The following is a 19,260-nucleotide window of genomic DNA, read 5'->3' on the forward strand; positions in this document are numbered from 1 at the left end:
TTTGATTAATTATATTTGTTTTGTTTACAATTACTTGATTTTGAATTTCAAAAAAAGGATTAAGACATGAAGGAAAGGGAGGGAGGGGGTGGGGGGGGTAGGTGCGCTCCCCCAACGACCCATCACCCCTCATCCCACCCCTCCTCTCCCCATGTGTGTGTGTGGGAAAGGGTGGGGGTGGGATGAGGGAGGTGGTGGGTCAAAGGTGGGGGCGCACAGGGGGGAAGAGGGGAGTGGGGCTTGTGTGGGTGGGGTTTATGTGGGCGGGGCTTATGTGGGCGGGGCGTGTGTGGGCGGGGCTTGTGGGAGGGCATTTATGTGGGCGGGGCTTCGGTGTGGGGGGGGCTTGTGTGGGCGGGGCGTGTGTGGGCGGGGCTTGTGTGGGTGGGGTTTATTGTGGGCAGGGTTTATGTGGGAGGGGTGAATGTGGATGGGTCTTGTGTGGGCAGGGTTTATGTGGGAGGGGTGAATGTGGATGAGGCTTATGTGGATGAGGTTTGTGTGGAGAGATGGGTGGATGGGTGGAGCTTGTGTGGATGGGTGGATAATTTTTTAATTAAATAAACATGTTGTGTGTGGGGAACTAATTAACTAATCACTAATTATGTGAATATGATGAATATGGGTGGAGCTTGTGTGGGGTTTGTGTGTGTGGAGCTTGTGTGGGGTGGAGTTTTTGTGTGGAGCTTGTGAGGGGTTTGTGTGTGGTGGGGTTTGTGTGGGGGTTGTGTGGGGTGGGGTTAATGTGGGTGGGTTTTGTGTGGGCGGAGTCAAAAAGGGGCGGAGTCAAAAAATTTCAATTTATCTTTTTCTTTTGTAATTCCTGTGAATAAAATGAACCTAAAATCTCTTCCCCTTCCAAATCATATATCTTATAAGTACAAGGAACCGTATCTATTACATCAACAATTTTAAAAAGTTCGTTCGTCCATCGTTTAATATAACCCTTTTCAAAATCAGATTTCCACCTATATATTCTTACGATATCACCAACTTTGAACTTAGGTTTTCTGACATTAATCTCTTTTTCATATTTTAATTTTGTAAATGTTTCTGATGGTTTCATATTTGTTGACGTGTGAATCGTGTCATTATACTTATCCACAATATCCTGAATAAAAGATGACCATTGTTGTGAACCGAGTTGTGTGAATTTTTTTATATAATCTCTCTTTTAAGGTACGATTAAAACGTTCAACAACAACTGCCTTCCCTTCATTAGAGGTACTGTATAATGTAATAATGTTATTTTTTAGAAAATTCATAAATGTCTTGTTATAAAACTCTCTACCCTCATCAGTCCACAATTTTTTAGGTTTTCTCTTACTTTTATTAAATATCTGTTGAAAGGCTAACATAAGAGTATTACCTGTTTTGTTTTTTAATGGTACAACCCATGCGTATCTACTCCTCAAATCAATAACGGTTAAAGCATGCTTGTACCCCTTATCATTATTGAGTTCAATCAAATCAGCAGACCAGATATAATCAACTTCCTTGGAATAAACTTTCCTTCTCTGAAACTTTGTGAATATTGGTTTATGTAATTCATCAGCTATTTGCTCTTCAGTCTTAATGACATCATTAGACCCTATAAGTTTTTTGAATTTCCAAGTCAAAGTTTCAATTTAGCACTGATCATCTTCTTCACAATGAACCGATCAACTTTTTCTCTCAAGGTTGGATTTTGTATCAGAGACAAGTTATACAACATTTCTCTATCGGCTTCATGCTTTTCTTCCAACGTTGTGGTATTCCCATAATCAATATCGTGTCTCATGCACACTTCATCAACTCTATTGATGGGTTCACTCCAGGATTTAGGATTGTCTGCCTCATCTAATCTTTTATCCAAGTTTGTGCCTGGACCACAGAAAGAATACCCTGGAAGATGTAATTCCCCTGGTATTCCAGTAGTTGTAAATTTACTTCCTGATAAAAACTTTTGTATATCTCCTCCTCGTTTGTGTTTGGAGATAAATTGATTTTTTTTTGAACCACACACAGAACATATACCTTTTTGTATTACCCTGTTATTTTTACTTTTAATACATGAAATATTTTTAGTATTAGTTTTCTTTTTACATTTGAGACAATAACTCATTTATTTATGTGAAAAATTCCTGCAGAGTGCAAAAACCTTTTTAGTTTCCAACATGCACATTTGAATCTTAATTTTTAAAACATAAGAAATCCTTAGAAATTCCTTCACTCTCTCCTCCATTTATTTAAGAAAAAAAAATGAAAAACATGAATTAAAATGAATAGCTTGTCGATGTCAATAGTCTTGTCGAAAGTATTGCAAATAGAGTTGTCAATTCTTTGTTTTCCTCCTCGGTGGGTTGAGTTATTTTCTGTAATACCACCAATCTTTTTTTAATCTCACTTGTTTCCATATTTTGATATTTATTTTGTCTCACTCTTTCCTCCCTCTCCTTCTCTCTCTCCTCCCTCTCCTTCTCTCTCTTCTCTTTTTCCTCCTTCTCTTTTTTCTCCCTCTCCTTCTCTCTCTTCTCTCTCTTCTCCTTTTCCTCCTTCTCTTTCTTCTCCCTCTCCTCCTTCTCTCTTCTCCATTTCCTCCTCTTCCCTCTCTTCTTCAACTCCTACCTCATCCCTTATTATCCTTGAATCGCTTACACCCCATAGAATATCATACATATATTCATCAGGATTTCTTGTTATTCCTGTATCCAAAATATTTTTTTTTACAACAGGAAACCAATAAAATTTCTTTTGAATTTCTAAAAGAGCCTTGCCTTTTCTTAACTTTATAATTTTTTCATTATTTAACATTCTAATTAAATCTAAAGTTGTCGGTTTATCAACATCAGCATAATGCCAATCTTTTATTGAAAATACCTCATTCTTATGTTGAAGAACATATTTATTAAAATACCGAATACCCTTTTCTTGAAGGTATGCTTGGACACAGAAATGATAATTTTCTTGAAGCCTTCTTGCTGTCATTTATGTATTAGAAATATATGTAAGAATAAAATTATGGCACGAAACACCTCCCCATCTTCCCATGGTTAAATCATTTTGTATTTCCTTACTTATTATATATAATCCTGTTTTTTTCTGTTTTCATGATATAAACAAGGGCAAAACCATTATTATATTTACCCTTATTAAATTATTTTATTTGTTGTTTACTAATCGTGGCCCCACAAACTCATTCTCGATACCAAGTGGATAATATTCTTCCTTACGAGACTGATTTAATTGTTCCAGGTCTTCGAGGTTAATTTTAAATGACCAATTATACCCTAAATCATTTATATCATACCCCCATTGTTCTATTCTCATACAAACGATACGCCCTTCTTCATAAACATTTATTTTAATTCGAACTGTGAATTCTGTATGACCTGGAGATAATATCAACACTTCTGTATCTTTGGAATACACGGCTGTTTTATTTAAGGATATATATTGTGATAAATCGCTTAATCTCACCAAGTCATTCGCGTCAGTCGGGCTTGGATAATTTTTTAATTTATAAGCATTTTTCATGTTAATATTTTTGGTTATATTATATTTATGTCGTTCAGCCTGTGCCTTTGTGTAATAATTTGATAAATCAATATCCAGTTCTTGAGATACACCAAAGATAGAACCATCTTTACCAACATAAGTCATTTATATTAGATTAAAAATAATATCATAAAAATTTTTTTTTTTGTTGAGTTGAAATAACACATATAGACATAATTGACCACAACACTTAGAATTTAATTCTTGGACTTGAAATGTTTGATAAACACCATTCTGTAAGAATTTTATGACTTCAACAGGTGGTGGAAGACCAAATCTATCAAAATAATGTTTGTCTTGACTATTAAAAATACAAACCCAATGAGAACCGTTCCCATTATTATCTTCTAAGTTCATAATAATATTCTTTGTATGTTTCGGCACATTTGTTAATTCATCTCTCATACAAATAACCACATGATGAATTTTTAATTTCTTGCAATATTTGACAAGTTGTAAATTTGATGTTTTATTCTTTCTAAATTCTTTAAAACACTCATCAATGCTCATTTATTTATTAGAAAGATATAATCCATTACCTCTTTTCGTTAATTTTACACCTGCTTGTGCTAGAGAAGAAAGCATATCTCCAACTAACAATCTCACTTTATCAGGCAGACCTTCAAGTTTTTCAGCAAAATCTACAATAACACCACTTCCACTAATTTGTTTCTCCAACTCTTTGTTATGTCTTTCCAATTCTTTTTGAGCCTGGAGTTGAGCCTTCCTTTCGTTGGCAGTTTTCACCGCTGTTGAAATACCACCCATCAATGCTCCAACCGCACTTAAACCAGCAAATAAAGGAATTAGAAATGGGAGAAATCCTCCACTCGTCTCTCTTATTGAATATTTTTTCAACATTGGTTTTGTCATTTTAATTTTAAGTGAGCCAGTGTCATTCAAGATTTTAACCTGTTCTCTTGTGAGCAAAACATCAATTCTTACTGCTCCTTTTCTCTGAATTGTATTAACGTTAATCATACAAGGCTTTTGATTTTGAACACAAGATGATAGTTTATGAAGATTGATTTCATTAACATGTACCCCAGTTGATACTTTGCCACTCATTTATTTAACAAAAAATTCTGTGAGACTAATCATCACACCATTATCTGTATTAATCTGTAATTCTGTTTCTTCCAAAAGCAAACAATATGTCTCAACTTCTTCACTCTCTCCTCTTTCAATGTATAGGGAAGTATCCACTCGATTAGACTTTATAGTTTCCTTTTGAGCGCTCAGGTCAAACGCATAGATTGTATACAAACTTTTAAATGCTGTCATATCCAAAATAGGTTCTTTATTTCCATTACTTTCACACACCTTTTGGTAAGACTTTTATGCTTCAGCAAAATCATTTTTTCCCAATTAATTTACAATCTATCTCATGGATAAAATGTTCCATCTAGAGAAACGCGAAGTTGTTTCACCTTAGCATTATCACTCAATGCATTATTCTTATCAGTCGCAGTATCACCATCTGGCTTTTTAAAAATGTTCCACAGATATTGTGGCTTTCCTTCCAGAACACCCAAATTCCACGTGTAAGTAGTTTGGTTGAGTTTAACGTGTTGACATCTTCTTTTGAGGTATGATACACTGAGTGGTTTCTTTGAGTTAAGTCTTCGATTCAACATCTCTTCTGTTTTAAGATTAGGAGTATATTCACTGATATACCAACTCATCTCCTCAATTACAAATTTATTCTGTTCACCAAAAGCACTACCAACACCAAAAAGCAATCTATTTTCATTATCATTCCTTTGTAGTTTAAATCTAATTTTAAGACCATACAGAACTTTATCATGATCACAAAATCCAAATATACCTTTAAGAGGTACTGCCACAGTAAAACTATTTTCTGCTTTTGTATCATCATTATACATTCCTTTCCTTTGAGTATATCCAGGGTCTGTGTTTGTTCCCGTTGACATATCAGGAATAAAACCTTCGACAGACCCCTTTCCCATTCTATCACTGAATGTATAGAGTGTAAATTTCATCATTTCAGATACAGCAGAGACATAATCAACCGCTTCAACTTCTTGTGTTCCAATATACAAACGCACACTATCAAACATTTTCCAGAAGAAATCATTTGCAAGTGTAGCGTTTGTGTTATTCCCAGCTTTAGTGAATTTTAAATTTACACAACAAGAAACTTTCGGAGAGATTCAAATAGGCTTGTTGATTATTTATTTCAAAACTTTTTGTACCATTCGTATTCCAGTCTGTTCCAGTTATTGCATTTACCTTGAAGTAATCTTCTTTTTTAGTGGAGTTTGAGATAATAATAGTATCATCCAAATCATAGATACTATCAATTGCTTCCATACTTGTATTTATTTAGGAAAAAAGATGTTAAAACTTTTGAAACCCTGATCCAAGTATTTGAATTATTTTCTGTCGTTCTTGGGGGGACAACTGAGTTTTGCGTTTCTTAATTTCTTTTATTGCTTGTAATTTATGAGATTCCTTCTGGGCATCTTTTATGCTCTTTGCAGCACCTGCTACATTTCCCACAGCAGAAGCAGTTGAACCAATTAGATCTTTATGTTTTGGAATAGTTGAACCAATACCCATTAGAGTATCAATTTTCCCATCTCCTCTAAATTGATGTCCAACACCCCTTTGTCTCTTAGGTTTATAGTATCCTCTACCAAGATACATACCTTCACCCTTGTAGTATGGGGAAAGGAACATCCCATTCCCTGTAATTATTTTATATTTTCCCAACTCGTGTTTCCTCACAATAACCATCGTATTTATTTATTGGAAAACTTCATGTAGGTGAATTCTGATGGATATAACTTCTCCATTAAAAGAAATCACACGATTATCTTGGTCGGTTATCCCAAAATTTACTCTGTGTATGGTTTTTCCTGACACAGGGAGATAAACCAAATTTTTAGGTTCCATATTGAATTTATAACCAATTGGGGTTGAGTATGCGCTGAATGAAAATATTGCATTTGTTTTTTTTTCCATCATTATAAGCACCATCAATCAAATCACAGTGAATTAACACACGCATTTATTCCTGAGGATATTTGAATGACATTATCACTGTAAAACGTCCCATTAGTTTCAATCTTTTTTGAGGAGAAACCCAATAATTCTCTAAATGAATTATCAATTGTGAAATCAACCTTGTAGTTATTTTTAACTTTAATCGTTGATTTTGAAGTATGTTTTTGAATGTCTATAACAATATTTTTTGGTTCATCACCCTGTTCTTTCATAAGACGAGCAATTTTGGAAGTTATTTGAGAAATCTCATATGCTCCGGGTGAGACTGTTATCATTTTGTATCCACTTCCGGGATTATAACTAAACTTGTCATTTTTATCAGTTATATGAAATATGGTATTATAAGTTTCCATGGACAATAAAGATGCCTCATATTCTTTTGTTGGGTCAAGTTGTAGTGGGTATGGGAATGAAGATGTGTGGTCGCTTGTTGTGAAATTAAAACTCAGGATTGTGCTTCTCATCTTATTTAATATGAGATAAAATGTCTTTATATTGACATTTATTAATTATTTTCATGTTCATCAACTGGTCTAAAATGGCTGATGCTTCATTAAAACAATTGTTATTTCCAGCCTTCTTACTACCTTACAACAATAACAGTCTATTAACTAATTGTGATGAGTCATTTGGAAGAAAACTAATACCTGAACCAAGGATACTTAAAGCCTGAATAATGTGTTTCTCCTTCTCATTTTTCCTACTTTTACTAGAAATACTAACCCTATAATTTAGAGTGTTCAGCAGATCAATGTACACTCTATCATCATTATTTTTCATATCCAATGGTTTATCAATATACTTTGATTCATCCCTCACAGTTGAACCTTGTCTTCCATCTTTTGTGAGAAGAAACATTAATCTCAGAGTTAGTTTAACAGGGGGTTGAGCAGAACCCAAGAACCTTAATTCATCATTAAATATCAATACCTTTTCTTGAACAAGATGAAATATTGCTTGTTGTTCTGTTGGAATGAGTCCTGCTTTGGTTTTTGAATCCGCTCAATATTCATTGTTTTGAAGAGCATTCACAATATAATCAGGGGGTCGATTAATCTCTTCCAGTTGTTGAAATAAACCTTCACCATCATATTCTAATTCTCCGAAATGCTCTAATTCTTCCTCCGTCATTTGATCAAAATCTTTTTACATTTGAAGTTTTTTAGGAGTATATTCTACTGTGGGAACTGTGGAAACATCTTTCATTTTTTCTTGGGAAGTTTTTAAAAGTGGTTTAAAAAATTTATCTTGTTTTCTTTCAAATGCTTCTTCGCCCGTTAGTTTCTGTCTGCGTTTCTTCTTTATGTCTTCCTGCTGTTTTACAACTTTTGAAACCAACTCTTGATGTTCCTTAAATCTTCTTGCTCTTTCTTTTGCATCCATTTATTTATTGAAAAATATCATTTAATGAATTGTAAAGATCAATAGGGAAATTTTCCTTTTCTTCATCATTCAAGTAGATGTGTTCAAATAAATCCTTTTCTTTAAATATTTCATCAAATTCTTTATTAACATTAATGCGAGTTGTAATTTCTTCTTCACTAATACTTGCATCTCTGCTTTTCATACGTTTGCATTGAGTTTCTTCATCAACATCAAAACCGAATGATAAAATCTTCACTCCGCTCAGATGTTTAATAATTTGTCTCGTTCCTTATGGATTAGTTTCTAATATCCCAAGACCACCAGATTTTAGTTTCCTTAACTCACTCTCACAATGTGAATATTTTGTTGTACCAAGAGAAACCTCCTCAAATATTTGTCCTTCATTCCTCAATCGCATATGTTCCTCCACTGAAATATAGTGATAATCTTCATCTTTTACTTCTCCAGGTCTTATTGCTCTAGTTGTTGTTGATACAATGCGTATCACGGGGTGTTTTTCAAGTAAATTAACAATATTCTCATTTGTACTACACAAGAACCTTGATTTATGAAAGTTTTTTCCAGAAGCAGATTTACCCACAAGATTTACAATAATAGTTGTCATTTATATATGCAATTGTTTATAAAACAAAAAATATATCCCTTATTATCTCATCTTGTTTCACAACAATATATTTATATTTTTCAGTCGTGTGCTTCATGTAATCCTCAAATTTCTTTTTACAACATAATGTAGAACAATTATCTCTCCAAAAATTATTGATATCTATTGAATTTAACTTGAATAAAATAAAAGTATTAGCATTGTTTCTGATGGAACGACGAGGAAGTTGAAAGTACGATTGACTAATATAAATACAATAACAAGAAGAATGTCTCCCTCTTGTGTAGTAGCTGTCAATTACCGTTTGGTTTCTCTCATTAACACAATCATCAAAGATAACGAGGTTCTTTTTTGATTTATCCAAATCTTGGGGAGACGGTATATCATCCGTATTATCACTAAGAATACAAGTTATCGGATTTGATTTATTTTTACATCTCTGTGTATCACAAAATAGTTGTATTATATCTTCAATGTTATCATCATTTAGGTTTTTTTGAAGTTTAAATAAACCGATTATATCTTCTTTTTGAAGACCAGCATTAAAACCTTGTGAGAGTCGTTGATACTCTGGTGGAAAACTCGACTTTGTGAAAATTATTAAATTATCATAATCTAAAAAGTTGGGAGTGAGGAGCATCTTTAAAAGTAAGCAGGTTTTTCCACATCCACTTGAACCAACTATGAGACATCTTAATGAATTTGGGAGATTTTTATGGTTGTTAAATTTTATCTTATTTTCCCAAATTCGTAAAAAATCATTCATTTATATATTTGGAAAACAGGTTATTTAATTTATTATTGGCTTTTTTAGAAACTCTATATTTTATCCTAAGTTCAGGTTTAATTTCAAGATAATCCATTATTTTATTTATGCAATATCTTGTGTTGATATTTCCCTGAAAATTACATCCATGAATAATATATCACAACAATCCTTTGAACATTTCTCTAATACGTTCAGTTTCTTCCCTTGTAAGGAAAGGTGTGTTGTCACCCTCTTACTTTACATTCATTTCTCTAATCAATCTTGTAAAGTAATTCATTTTTGGTGTAAATCTAAAAGAATTATTTTCCTTTTTATATTTTTTATTGTCATTAATTAGAAGATAATCACTGAATATACATTGTTTATAGGCTTTTGACTCTGTGTTTAACCCCCGTCTTTCACATGCAGGACAATTCTCAAATTTGTCATATGGAGAATCAGGAAAGTCTAGCATATTTATAAAGTAAAACTTTACTTAAACTGAAATTCATCTATACTTTCAGTTGTATATTGACTCATATTTAATAATATTACCATCGATATCAATATACTTTTTTTCATTACCAGGTTCAACAACAACATTTTTTTTATATTAAAGGTAATTTTAAAATGATCGTTAACTACTATTGAACGAAATGTCATTTCACCTGATATATTAACATCCTTTATTTCATCAGGATTTACATCTTTAGGGTTGTTGAAAAAAATACAAATTTCTCCTTGCATATTACAGATGGTCCTATCTTTTCTTTCTAAAGCTTCATCCATAAGGTATTTGTTTTTTGATACTTTTTCTTGTTTCATTGCTTTTTCTAGTTTTGAATATATTACCAGAAGGAGAGGAGAAACTTTTATTAGAGATACTTTAATTGATGTTCTACCAGGTATACTAAAAGCCCTTCCACTGAAGGAAATATAAGAACTCATATTATTTACCATAATTGTTTTTATCCAATAGTTGTTATATTTATCTTTGGTCAATTTTACATCCTTGACATATTTCTCAGTATCTTTAACAAATGAAGAGATTGATTGAAACTTGTCTTTTGTGTCTTGAAACATTGTATTTATTAAGTGAAAAAGTTGGAGGATAAAATGGTTTTAAGCACAGATTCACCTGTAAAATAAACGAAATTTTCATCAAGAAAATTTTAGTTTTAGCAAAGATTTATTATTTAAATATGGTGAATACAACATTCTGCGATGTTTGTAATCACAAATATAAACATTATAGAAAACACCTCCGAACCAACAAACACACATTTAATCTATTTCATAAAATATCTCCTCTTGAGTTGGAAAGAAAACATTGTGATATCTACTCAAATGATGTTTTGAAGAGTAGTTATAATAGACATATTCAATCACAAAAACACAAGAAAAATGAGTTTAAAGTAAAGGGAGACTATTATATTGAAAACACTGATGGGGCATTTAAAGGGCATATAAAAATAAGGATTTTTCAATTTGGAGAACCTGGTCCATCATCAATAGCTGAATCAATTGAAATAGTGAAACCTGATGTTAAAAATTTATTAAAAAGACATTAAAAGAAATGAAAACTTTAAATTTTTATATGGGAGTGAAAATGAATATGAAAAGACAAGATGAAGAACAAACTCCTTATATGAGAACAGATCTTCATTTTATAACATCATTTCAAGATTTTTTGAATAGTGGGGTTTATGAAGAACTATCAAAACAAGAGGAGGATGTTGATAATACAGTGGTAGGAAGTGGATTCAATATTTAAAAAAATCATCTTTTTAGATATACACATTCTAAAATCAAACCCTCTTAAAGCTTCTTCTTATATTGAATTACCAAAAGAAATAAAACTAAAGAAGGCAGTTGTTAATATTAAGAACAATGATAATAAATGTTTTCTCTGGTCTGTTCTTGCTCACTTTCATCCACCAAAATGTAATTCAGAAAGAGTAAAACAATATATGAAATATGAGAATACCTTGGACATTAAAGATTTTAAATTCCCAATGCCACTAACAGATATTCCTAAATTTGAGAAAAAGAATAATCTTTCTATTAATGTATATGGATTAACGAATACAAACAAATTTAAATATTAAAAATTTCAAACAACGATAAAAATGAAGAAACACACATTGATCTTTTATATTTTAGTGATGGAAAGAATTCACATTATACATACATCAATAATTTATCAAGATTAATCTCTTCTCAGGTATTCAGAACAGCAAACAAAATATATCCTTGTAAGCGATGTCAATTCATTTCATACAAAAGAACGATTAGAACAACATTCAAAATATTGTAGTAATCATAAATCAGCTGTAATTACAATGCCTAAACCTGGTGAAAAGATTTCTTTTGAAGATTATAATAAATCTATCATGCACCCATTTGTGATATACGCTGATTTTGAGTGTATGCTTAAAAAGATAAATACTGCTTCTCCTAATCCAAAAGAATCATATACAAATAAATATCAAAAACATATTCCATGTGGTTTCTGTTATTATATCAAATCATCTGTTTTGGAAAAGTATAACAAACTTGAACATTATAGTGGAAAAAAAGCTTCACAAAAGTTTGTAAAACGGTTAGAAAAGGATTGTATAAGACTCACTAAATTAATGAAAGAAACAAATGAACCGATGAAATTAACCAAAGAAGAAAAATTCGAATTTAGAAAGAACAATATCTGTCATAATTGTGAGGGGGAAATTAAGGAGTCTAAAGTTAGGGATCATTGTCATCTTACTGGTAAATATAGAGGTCCCGCTCATTCCTGTTGTAATCTTAATTATAAATTACCTTCTTTTATTCCAGTCTTTCTTCACAACAGCGCCAATTATGATACACATCTATTTATAAATGAACTTTCAAAAACACCAGGGAATATTTCTGCCATAACAAACACAAGTCAAAAGTATATTTCATTTACAAAAATGATATTCACAAAACCTTTAACTCGTTTTAGGTTTCTAGATTCTTACAAGTTTATGGGAACACCACTAGCCTACCTAGCATCAAATCTAAGCTCCACGGACTCTTTTCCAAATCTTAATTGATTCTTTCCAAAAGAGGAAATTCTCACTAAAGAGGAAATTCAGATTAAAGAGGGAATTCAAAGTAAAGAGGAAATTCTAATTAATGAGGAAATTAATGAAGAAATTCTAACTGAAGATGAAATTCTAATTATAAAGAAAATTCGAACAATGAATGAAATTCTAACTCAAGAGGAAATTCTGATTAAAGATGAAATTCTGATTAAAGAAGGAATTCTCACGAGAGAGGAAATTCAAACAAGGAATGAAATTCAAAGTAAAGAGAAAATTCTTACAAGTAAGGGAATTTATCCTTATGATTATTTGGATTCATTTATGAGATTTAAAGAAACACAACTTCCTTCAAAAGAAAGTTTCTATAATAACCTTTATGAAGAAGAGATAAGTGATAAGGAATATAAACACGCACAAGAAATATGGAAAATATTTAAGATAGAGAACCTTTGAGAATATCATGATTTATATCTAAAAACAGATGTTTTATTGTTAGCTGATGTGTTTGAAGCTTTTAGATCACTCTGTCATAATAAAAATTGTTATGGATTAGATCCTGCCCACTATTTCACAGCTCCTGGTTTAGCTTGGAGTGCAATGTTGAAACTGACAAAACAAGATATAGATTTAATCAGTGATGTTGATATGCGTTTGATGATTGAGAAGTCCAAGAGAGGTGGAATATCACAAGTATGTTCAAAAAAATATGCTAAAGCAAATAATAAATATCTTCCAAATTATGATAGTGAAAAAGATAGTAATTATTTGATGTATTTTGATGCTTATAATTTGTATGGATGGGCAATGTCTCAATCTCTGCCTTATGGTAAATTAGAGTGGGTGGAAGAAAAGGATTATGAAAAGGCTTTGATAAATATTGTTATTTCTTCTCAAGAGGAATTGAATGACGAAGAAAAAGGTTATTATTTTGAAGTTGATTTGAGGTACCCGAGTGATCTTCATAATAAGCATAAAGACCTTCCTTTTGCATGTGAGAAAGAAACCCCAAAGAAAGAATGGTTCAGTGATTATCATAAAAGTTTTAATATTAAAGGCAAATCAACAGAAAAGTTATTAACAACATTCTATGATAAAGAGGGATATGTTTTGCATCAGAGAAGCTGAAAACAGTTTTTGAGAGAAGGATTGAGAGTCGCTAAAATTCATAGAGTTTTAAAATTTAAACAAAGTCCTTGGGTGAAAAAGTATATTCAATTCAATACAGATATGAGAGCAAATACAAAAGTAAAATTTGAAGGGGACTTTTATAAATTAATGAATAATGCTGTATTTGGAAAGACTATGGAAAATGTTAGAAACAGGCAAAACATTAGATTCGCAACATCTTGGAAAGAAGCTTCGAGATTGATAAATAAACCAAGTTTTGAGAGAGAAGAGGTTTTTTCAGAGAACTTTTCTGCAATTCATATGAAAAAGGAAAGTATTGTAATGGATAAACCAATTTATATTGGAACAGCAGTTCTTGATTTATCAAAGATATTGATGTATGATTATTTGTATAATGACTTGAAGAAAGAGTATGGTGAAAATGTTTCATTGTTGTATATGGACACTGATAGTTTTATCCTAGATATAAAAACTGATGATGTTTCTAAAGATATGAAGAAAAATATTGGAGTATATGATACAAGTAATTTCAGCAAGAAGAGTGAGTTATTTTCCAAAAAGAATGAAAACGTTATTGGTAAGTTTAAGGATGAGTTGGGTGGAAAAGTAATGAGTGAGTTTCTTGGATTGAGAGCAAAGGCATATGCTTATAAGTATGGTGATCAGATTGATAAGAGGTTAAAGGGAATAAAGAAATATGTAATAAAGAAATCAATAACTTTTAGAAATTATTATAATTGTTTGATGAATAAGAAAGAAGAATATAGGAAAATGAATACAATAAGAAGTTATAAACATAACATATATAGTGAAGAAGTAAATAAAAAGGCATTAGGAGCCTTTGATGATAAGAGATTTATTTTAGATAATGGAATAGATTGTGTTCCATATGGATATTGTATGATAGAGTGAATAGAATAGATTGTGTTTTTACGATGGGAAGATGGGTTAGGGTTTTTTAATGGCTACCGCCACGTTTTTTTTCCAATATATAAATGGTCAAACCAAGTATTAATCAAACTAAAGAGTGGAGAAAATCTCATTCTTGGTATATAAATGGAAAACATAATGAATGTGAAAAATATCAAATAAGTCTTATTGAAAAAATAACTAAAACAAAGGTAAATAAAACAAATAAACGAATCAATTTAAAAAGTAGTAAGTTAGAGGATGTAAAGAAAAAAAATGAATATCCTTGAATGGACTGAAAACTTTGATGGTTATCAATTGAACAATGAAAAATCAATTTACTATAATCTCAAAATGATAGTATGTGGCTCAGGAGGTGGTCAAACAAGAGCATTAAGAGAAGTTTATAATTTCGTAATGGCACAAAAGGGGTATCTTAAAAAATATAAAGATTCAAATGTTTTGTTTTTCAATATTTTAGATGGGGATTATTGTGCAAAGAAAATTAAACTATTGAAGGAATTTGAGAATGAACAAATCTTTATATGTTCAATGAGTGAGCTAAACAATATGCATCGGTTATTTGATAAAGAGTGTCCCGAGGCTTAGACGTTTTAGATATTTCTTTAGAATCACCTTTAACAAATCTTTATCTTCTTGTATGGATTATTTGAAAAAAAAAAGTGTCCCCAGGTTAAAAGGGGAGACAAATAAATATACCTTGGGATAAAAAGGGGGTTTATTTTTAGGGAAAAAAATATGAATCGCTGAAAATCCCCCATTCATTTGCATGGGGAAAAGTGAGCCAGAACCAGTATATTCACCCTACTCATATGAGATGGCAGATGTGGTTTGGGATTAAATACCCTCACAATTAACGGTTTCTGGGGGGGTGGCAAAATGTAGCATTGGCGAAGGTATGCACTCTACTGTGTGCCCGTTCTAGTTAAACAGGTATATTTCTTCAACTTTTACACAAGAACAGTTGGAGAATTTCCAATAGCTGAGAGTGTCTAGCGAGGAGGTGAGGAATGGCTTTTGCAGAAGATCCAGTTTGGAGTGGATGAAAGAAAGGAGCAGCTCGGAAATCGAAGAGTAGAAAAGTCTCAGGATCCAGATAATATGCACCCGAGAGTATTGAGAGAAGTGGCTGAGCAGGTAAGCGAGATGTTATCAGATATTTTCATTAGCTTACTGGAGTCAGGAGAGGTACCAGAGGATTGGAGAGTAGAAAATGTAAGACCATTATTCAAGAAAGGATCCAGAGAAGAATTGGGAAACTATAGACCTGTTAGTTTGAATTCAGTTGTGGGGAAGATGTTGGAGACATTGATTAGGGACCAGATGAACCATTTGAATATATACAAACTAATTAAAGGTAGTCAGCATGGGTTTACCAAAGGTAGTTATTGTCTCACAAATATTTTGAGCTATATGAAGCAGTGCCTGATTGGGTGAATGATGGAAAAGCATTGGACATTGTATAATTTAGAATTTAAGAAGGCATTTGATAAGGTACCACATCAGAGGTTGTTAGCCAAAGTGAGGACATATAGAGTGGTTGCTCAGGCAGCTATTTGGATTGAAAACTGGCTTCATGATAGGAAGCAAAGAGTGGCTGTGAGTGGCAGGATGTCTTGCTGGGAGGATGTAATTCATGGGGTACCTCAGGGATCAGTACCCCGACCAGTACTGTTCATTATTAAAAGCAATAATTTGGATAATGGGGTGAAGGGTCAGCTTTCCAAATTTGCAGATGACACAAATCTTGGAGGTAAGGTGGATATGAGAGGGGGTGGTGATCAGATTCAGGAAAGTATTGATACTTGCATAGATTTGATGAAAGATTTGGCAGATGTAATTTAACCTGAGCAAGTGTAAGTTGTTGGGGATGGGAAAGAACATGAAAATAGAGATTACAGGATGCAAGGGGTAATTTTGGAGTGTGTCACACAGGAGAAGGATTTAGGGGTGGGAATAGATGCGGGAGGTAAGCAGGCAGCACAGTGAGAGAGCTACTGTATATGTAATGCAAACATGATTTTAGGTTGTATTCAGAGGGGAATCATTGTTAAATCAAAAGAAATGGACTTCACATTGTAGAGGAATTTGGTAAGGCCACATCTGGAATATTGTGTGCAATTTTGTTCACCACAACTCAGGAAGGACAAAGATGCCATAGAGAGGGCTCAGCTAAAGCAACTAGATTGATTATGAGCCTAGCTAGACTCAGCAATGAGGAGCGGCTGAAGGAGACAGGACTTTTTATATTAGAAATGTGGTGGTAATGAGGAGATAAGCCAGAGATGTTTAAGATTATGAAAGGTGTAGATAAAGTAAGCGCAGATTATTCAACAGAGTAGACAGTGATCGGACCAGGGGCCAAAGCCTGAGAGTCAAGAAGAGGAGAGTTAAGACGGCAGTAAGGCAGGGGACTTTTTTCAGATAGTAGATGATGCATTAAATTGTCTCCCTGGAAAGGTAGTGGCAGCAACAGTGGATAAGTTTAAATTTGAATTCGATAGGTAGTTGGAAGTTATGGAGATCGAGGGGTATGGGGAGGTTGGCTGGACTTTTAGGTACCTTGAGCATTGATGGGTGATTGTATGCATGTGTATGGAGTGCTGTTGGTTGGGGTCTCATCAAGGGGTGTTGTGTGGTTGATGTTGTGTCTTTTTTACCCAAGCCCATGCCATCTCAGATGGGGGAATTTTTTTTTCAAAACTTCAAAAAAACACAAAATATACTTAATTTTAAAAAAAGAAAACATTTTGCATTTTCTTATTTTGATCTGGGGTTGATAAATTGGTGTGGTGTTGATGTGGCACAGGCATGATCAGCTGAAAGGCATCCACCTGTGTCTGATTTCCTTGTTTTCTTGTGTCCTCAACCATTTCTCGGACATGTATTTTCCGATGTTGTTCAAACTTCGAACCTGGATAATGAATCATGACTTACATATGCACGTCATTTTTTTTCGCGATCAGATCCAAGATGGGTGAATGGTGGCCATTTTGTTCAGGAAATGTATTCCCAACAATTTCTCATACACGCATAGTCCGATTTTTTTTTCTAACTTGGCACAAGCACAGTACGAGATGGCGTACACATGCACCTCACAATATTTTGTGATCTGATCAAAGATGGCCGACTGGAAGACTATCGGCAATTTTAGTTGTATATAAATACAGGCTAGCCCTTTAAGTCCACAAAGAAAAATTACTAAAACAACGGAGGTTATCATATTTTATCTTTTTTGCTTGTTCATTATGAAAAAAACTCTTTCATGCAGGTGAAATTGTTGAAAGAGCCAAAGTATCAGTGATTGTTGTATTCAGTTCAGTGAGGAGATTCCGTCCATTTGTTGAAGAGCTTTGGAAAAGAAACATCACAGGAAAGATATGGATTGCTAGTGAAGATTGGGCAACGTTCCAACCATTTGCTTCTGAACGACTTGCTCACATATTTCAAGGGAGCATTGGTTTTTCTCTCCAACGTGGTTCAATTCCTGGTTTTTATCAATTTCTAGTCACTATCCGGCCATTCTTCAACAATGAACTTTACAAACCTAACAAAGACATTGATCAAAATATATTTGAAACATCAAGGCAAAAACACAAAAAGACTATTTTTAATATTGCACATATAAAAACAAGAATTAAATGCAAATCTGGTTCAAGTTTCCTCAGTGTTAAACATGAATTAAACAAAAATCATACAAAGCTTACTATGACTCCAAGTAACAGGACATTTTCACACGATATTGTATTATATACTGAATGTGATGGGGGAGATGCAAATAATATCGACGAAAACGATAGGAATGATGGTGTTTCATCCAGTGAAAATACCAGCAAGTCCATTTTATGGAAAACTAATCCAGCTAAATTTCACAATGATTGCTGCAATGTGGAATGTTTTGAAAATGTATTTCTTTTGGAATTCTGGGAAATGATGTTCAATTGTTCCTGGATTATTTCAACAAAACTCAAGAACTGTACTTGCCTTGAAGATTTACGTAATGTTGAGACACAATTCACTGACATGTCTCACATGAGAGTGACGTACTATGTGTACACAGCTACGTATGCTGTTGCTCATGCTTTACATGATTTGCAACAATGTGTTCCTGGTCAAGGCCCATGGGACAATGGTACATGTGCTGTTATTACGAACTTTCAATCATGGCAGGTAACAGGAAAGCCAACTACTTCTCTGAATGTATTATGCATTTCTATCTTGTGACTTCATTTTAAGCAAATATGGCAAAAAATAGACCCAATAAAGTGCCTTACTAAAAATTCATTTATTTTGGCATTTAAACTTACCAAGCTGTTGTTGCATATTTCGGGATTCCAGGATGGGACAGAGGTATGCACACTCACCTCTAAGCCACCTATTCTGGATTTGAATCATGACCCATCCTGGTGTTTTGCAGGCAGGGTGATTCTTCAATGTGTGTGGCATTCCTCGAGTAGATGTTAAACTGGACATCACATCTGTCAGCATTAGTTGTTAAAGTTAAAGATCCCATGGTGTCCTTAACAAAGAGCAGGCAAGCTATTGCCATCACAATGAACAAATTAGAAATTCCTGCTCTAACCTTGGTTGCCTGGCCAGGTGGTTCGAGAAAAACTTGTGCCAAGCTTCGCACAACAACTCCTCAAGGATGTGGGAATAATCGTGGCTGTTAAATAATAAAATTCTTCTTCTTCTTCTTCTTCTTCTTTCAGCTGCTCCCGTTAGGGGTCGCCACAGCGGATCATCCGAATGATCCGCATAGTGATTTGGCACATGTTTTACACCAGATACCCTTCCTGACGCAACCCTGGTCGCCTCTTACAACACAGGGA

General features: G+C 33.3%; 1 protein-coding gene across 1 annotated transcript in view; it reads left to right on the forward strand.

Annotated features, from left to right (window-relative positions):
- LOC147035826 (extracellular calcium-sensing receptor-like) overlaps positions 1-18,652 on the forward strand; it is a 95,134-nt gene extending 76,482 nt beyond the window's left edge. The window contains exon 4 of the mRNA XM_085869692.1: positions 17,700-18,652. Coding sequence (XP_085725818.1) covers positions 17,700-18,652 — 953 coding nt within the window. The remainder of the gene's footprint in view (positions 1-17,699) is intronic.
- Positions 18,653-19,260: the final 608 nt, after the last annotated feature.

This window comes from Eptatretus burgeri, chromosome 1 (assembly GCF_056783735.1).
Source record: "Eptatretus burgeri isolate ZD-2024b chromosome 1, Ebu_testis_v1, whole genome shotgun sequence".
NCBI lineage: Eukaryota > Metazoa > Chordata > Myxini > Myxiniformes > Myxinidae > Eptatretus > Eptatretus burgeri.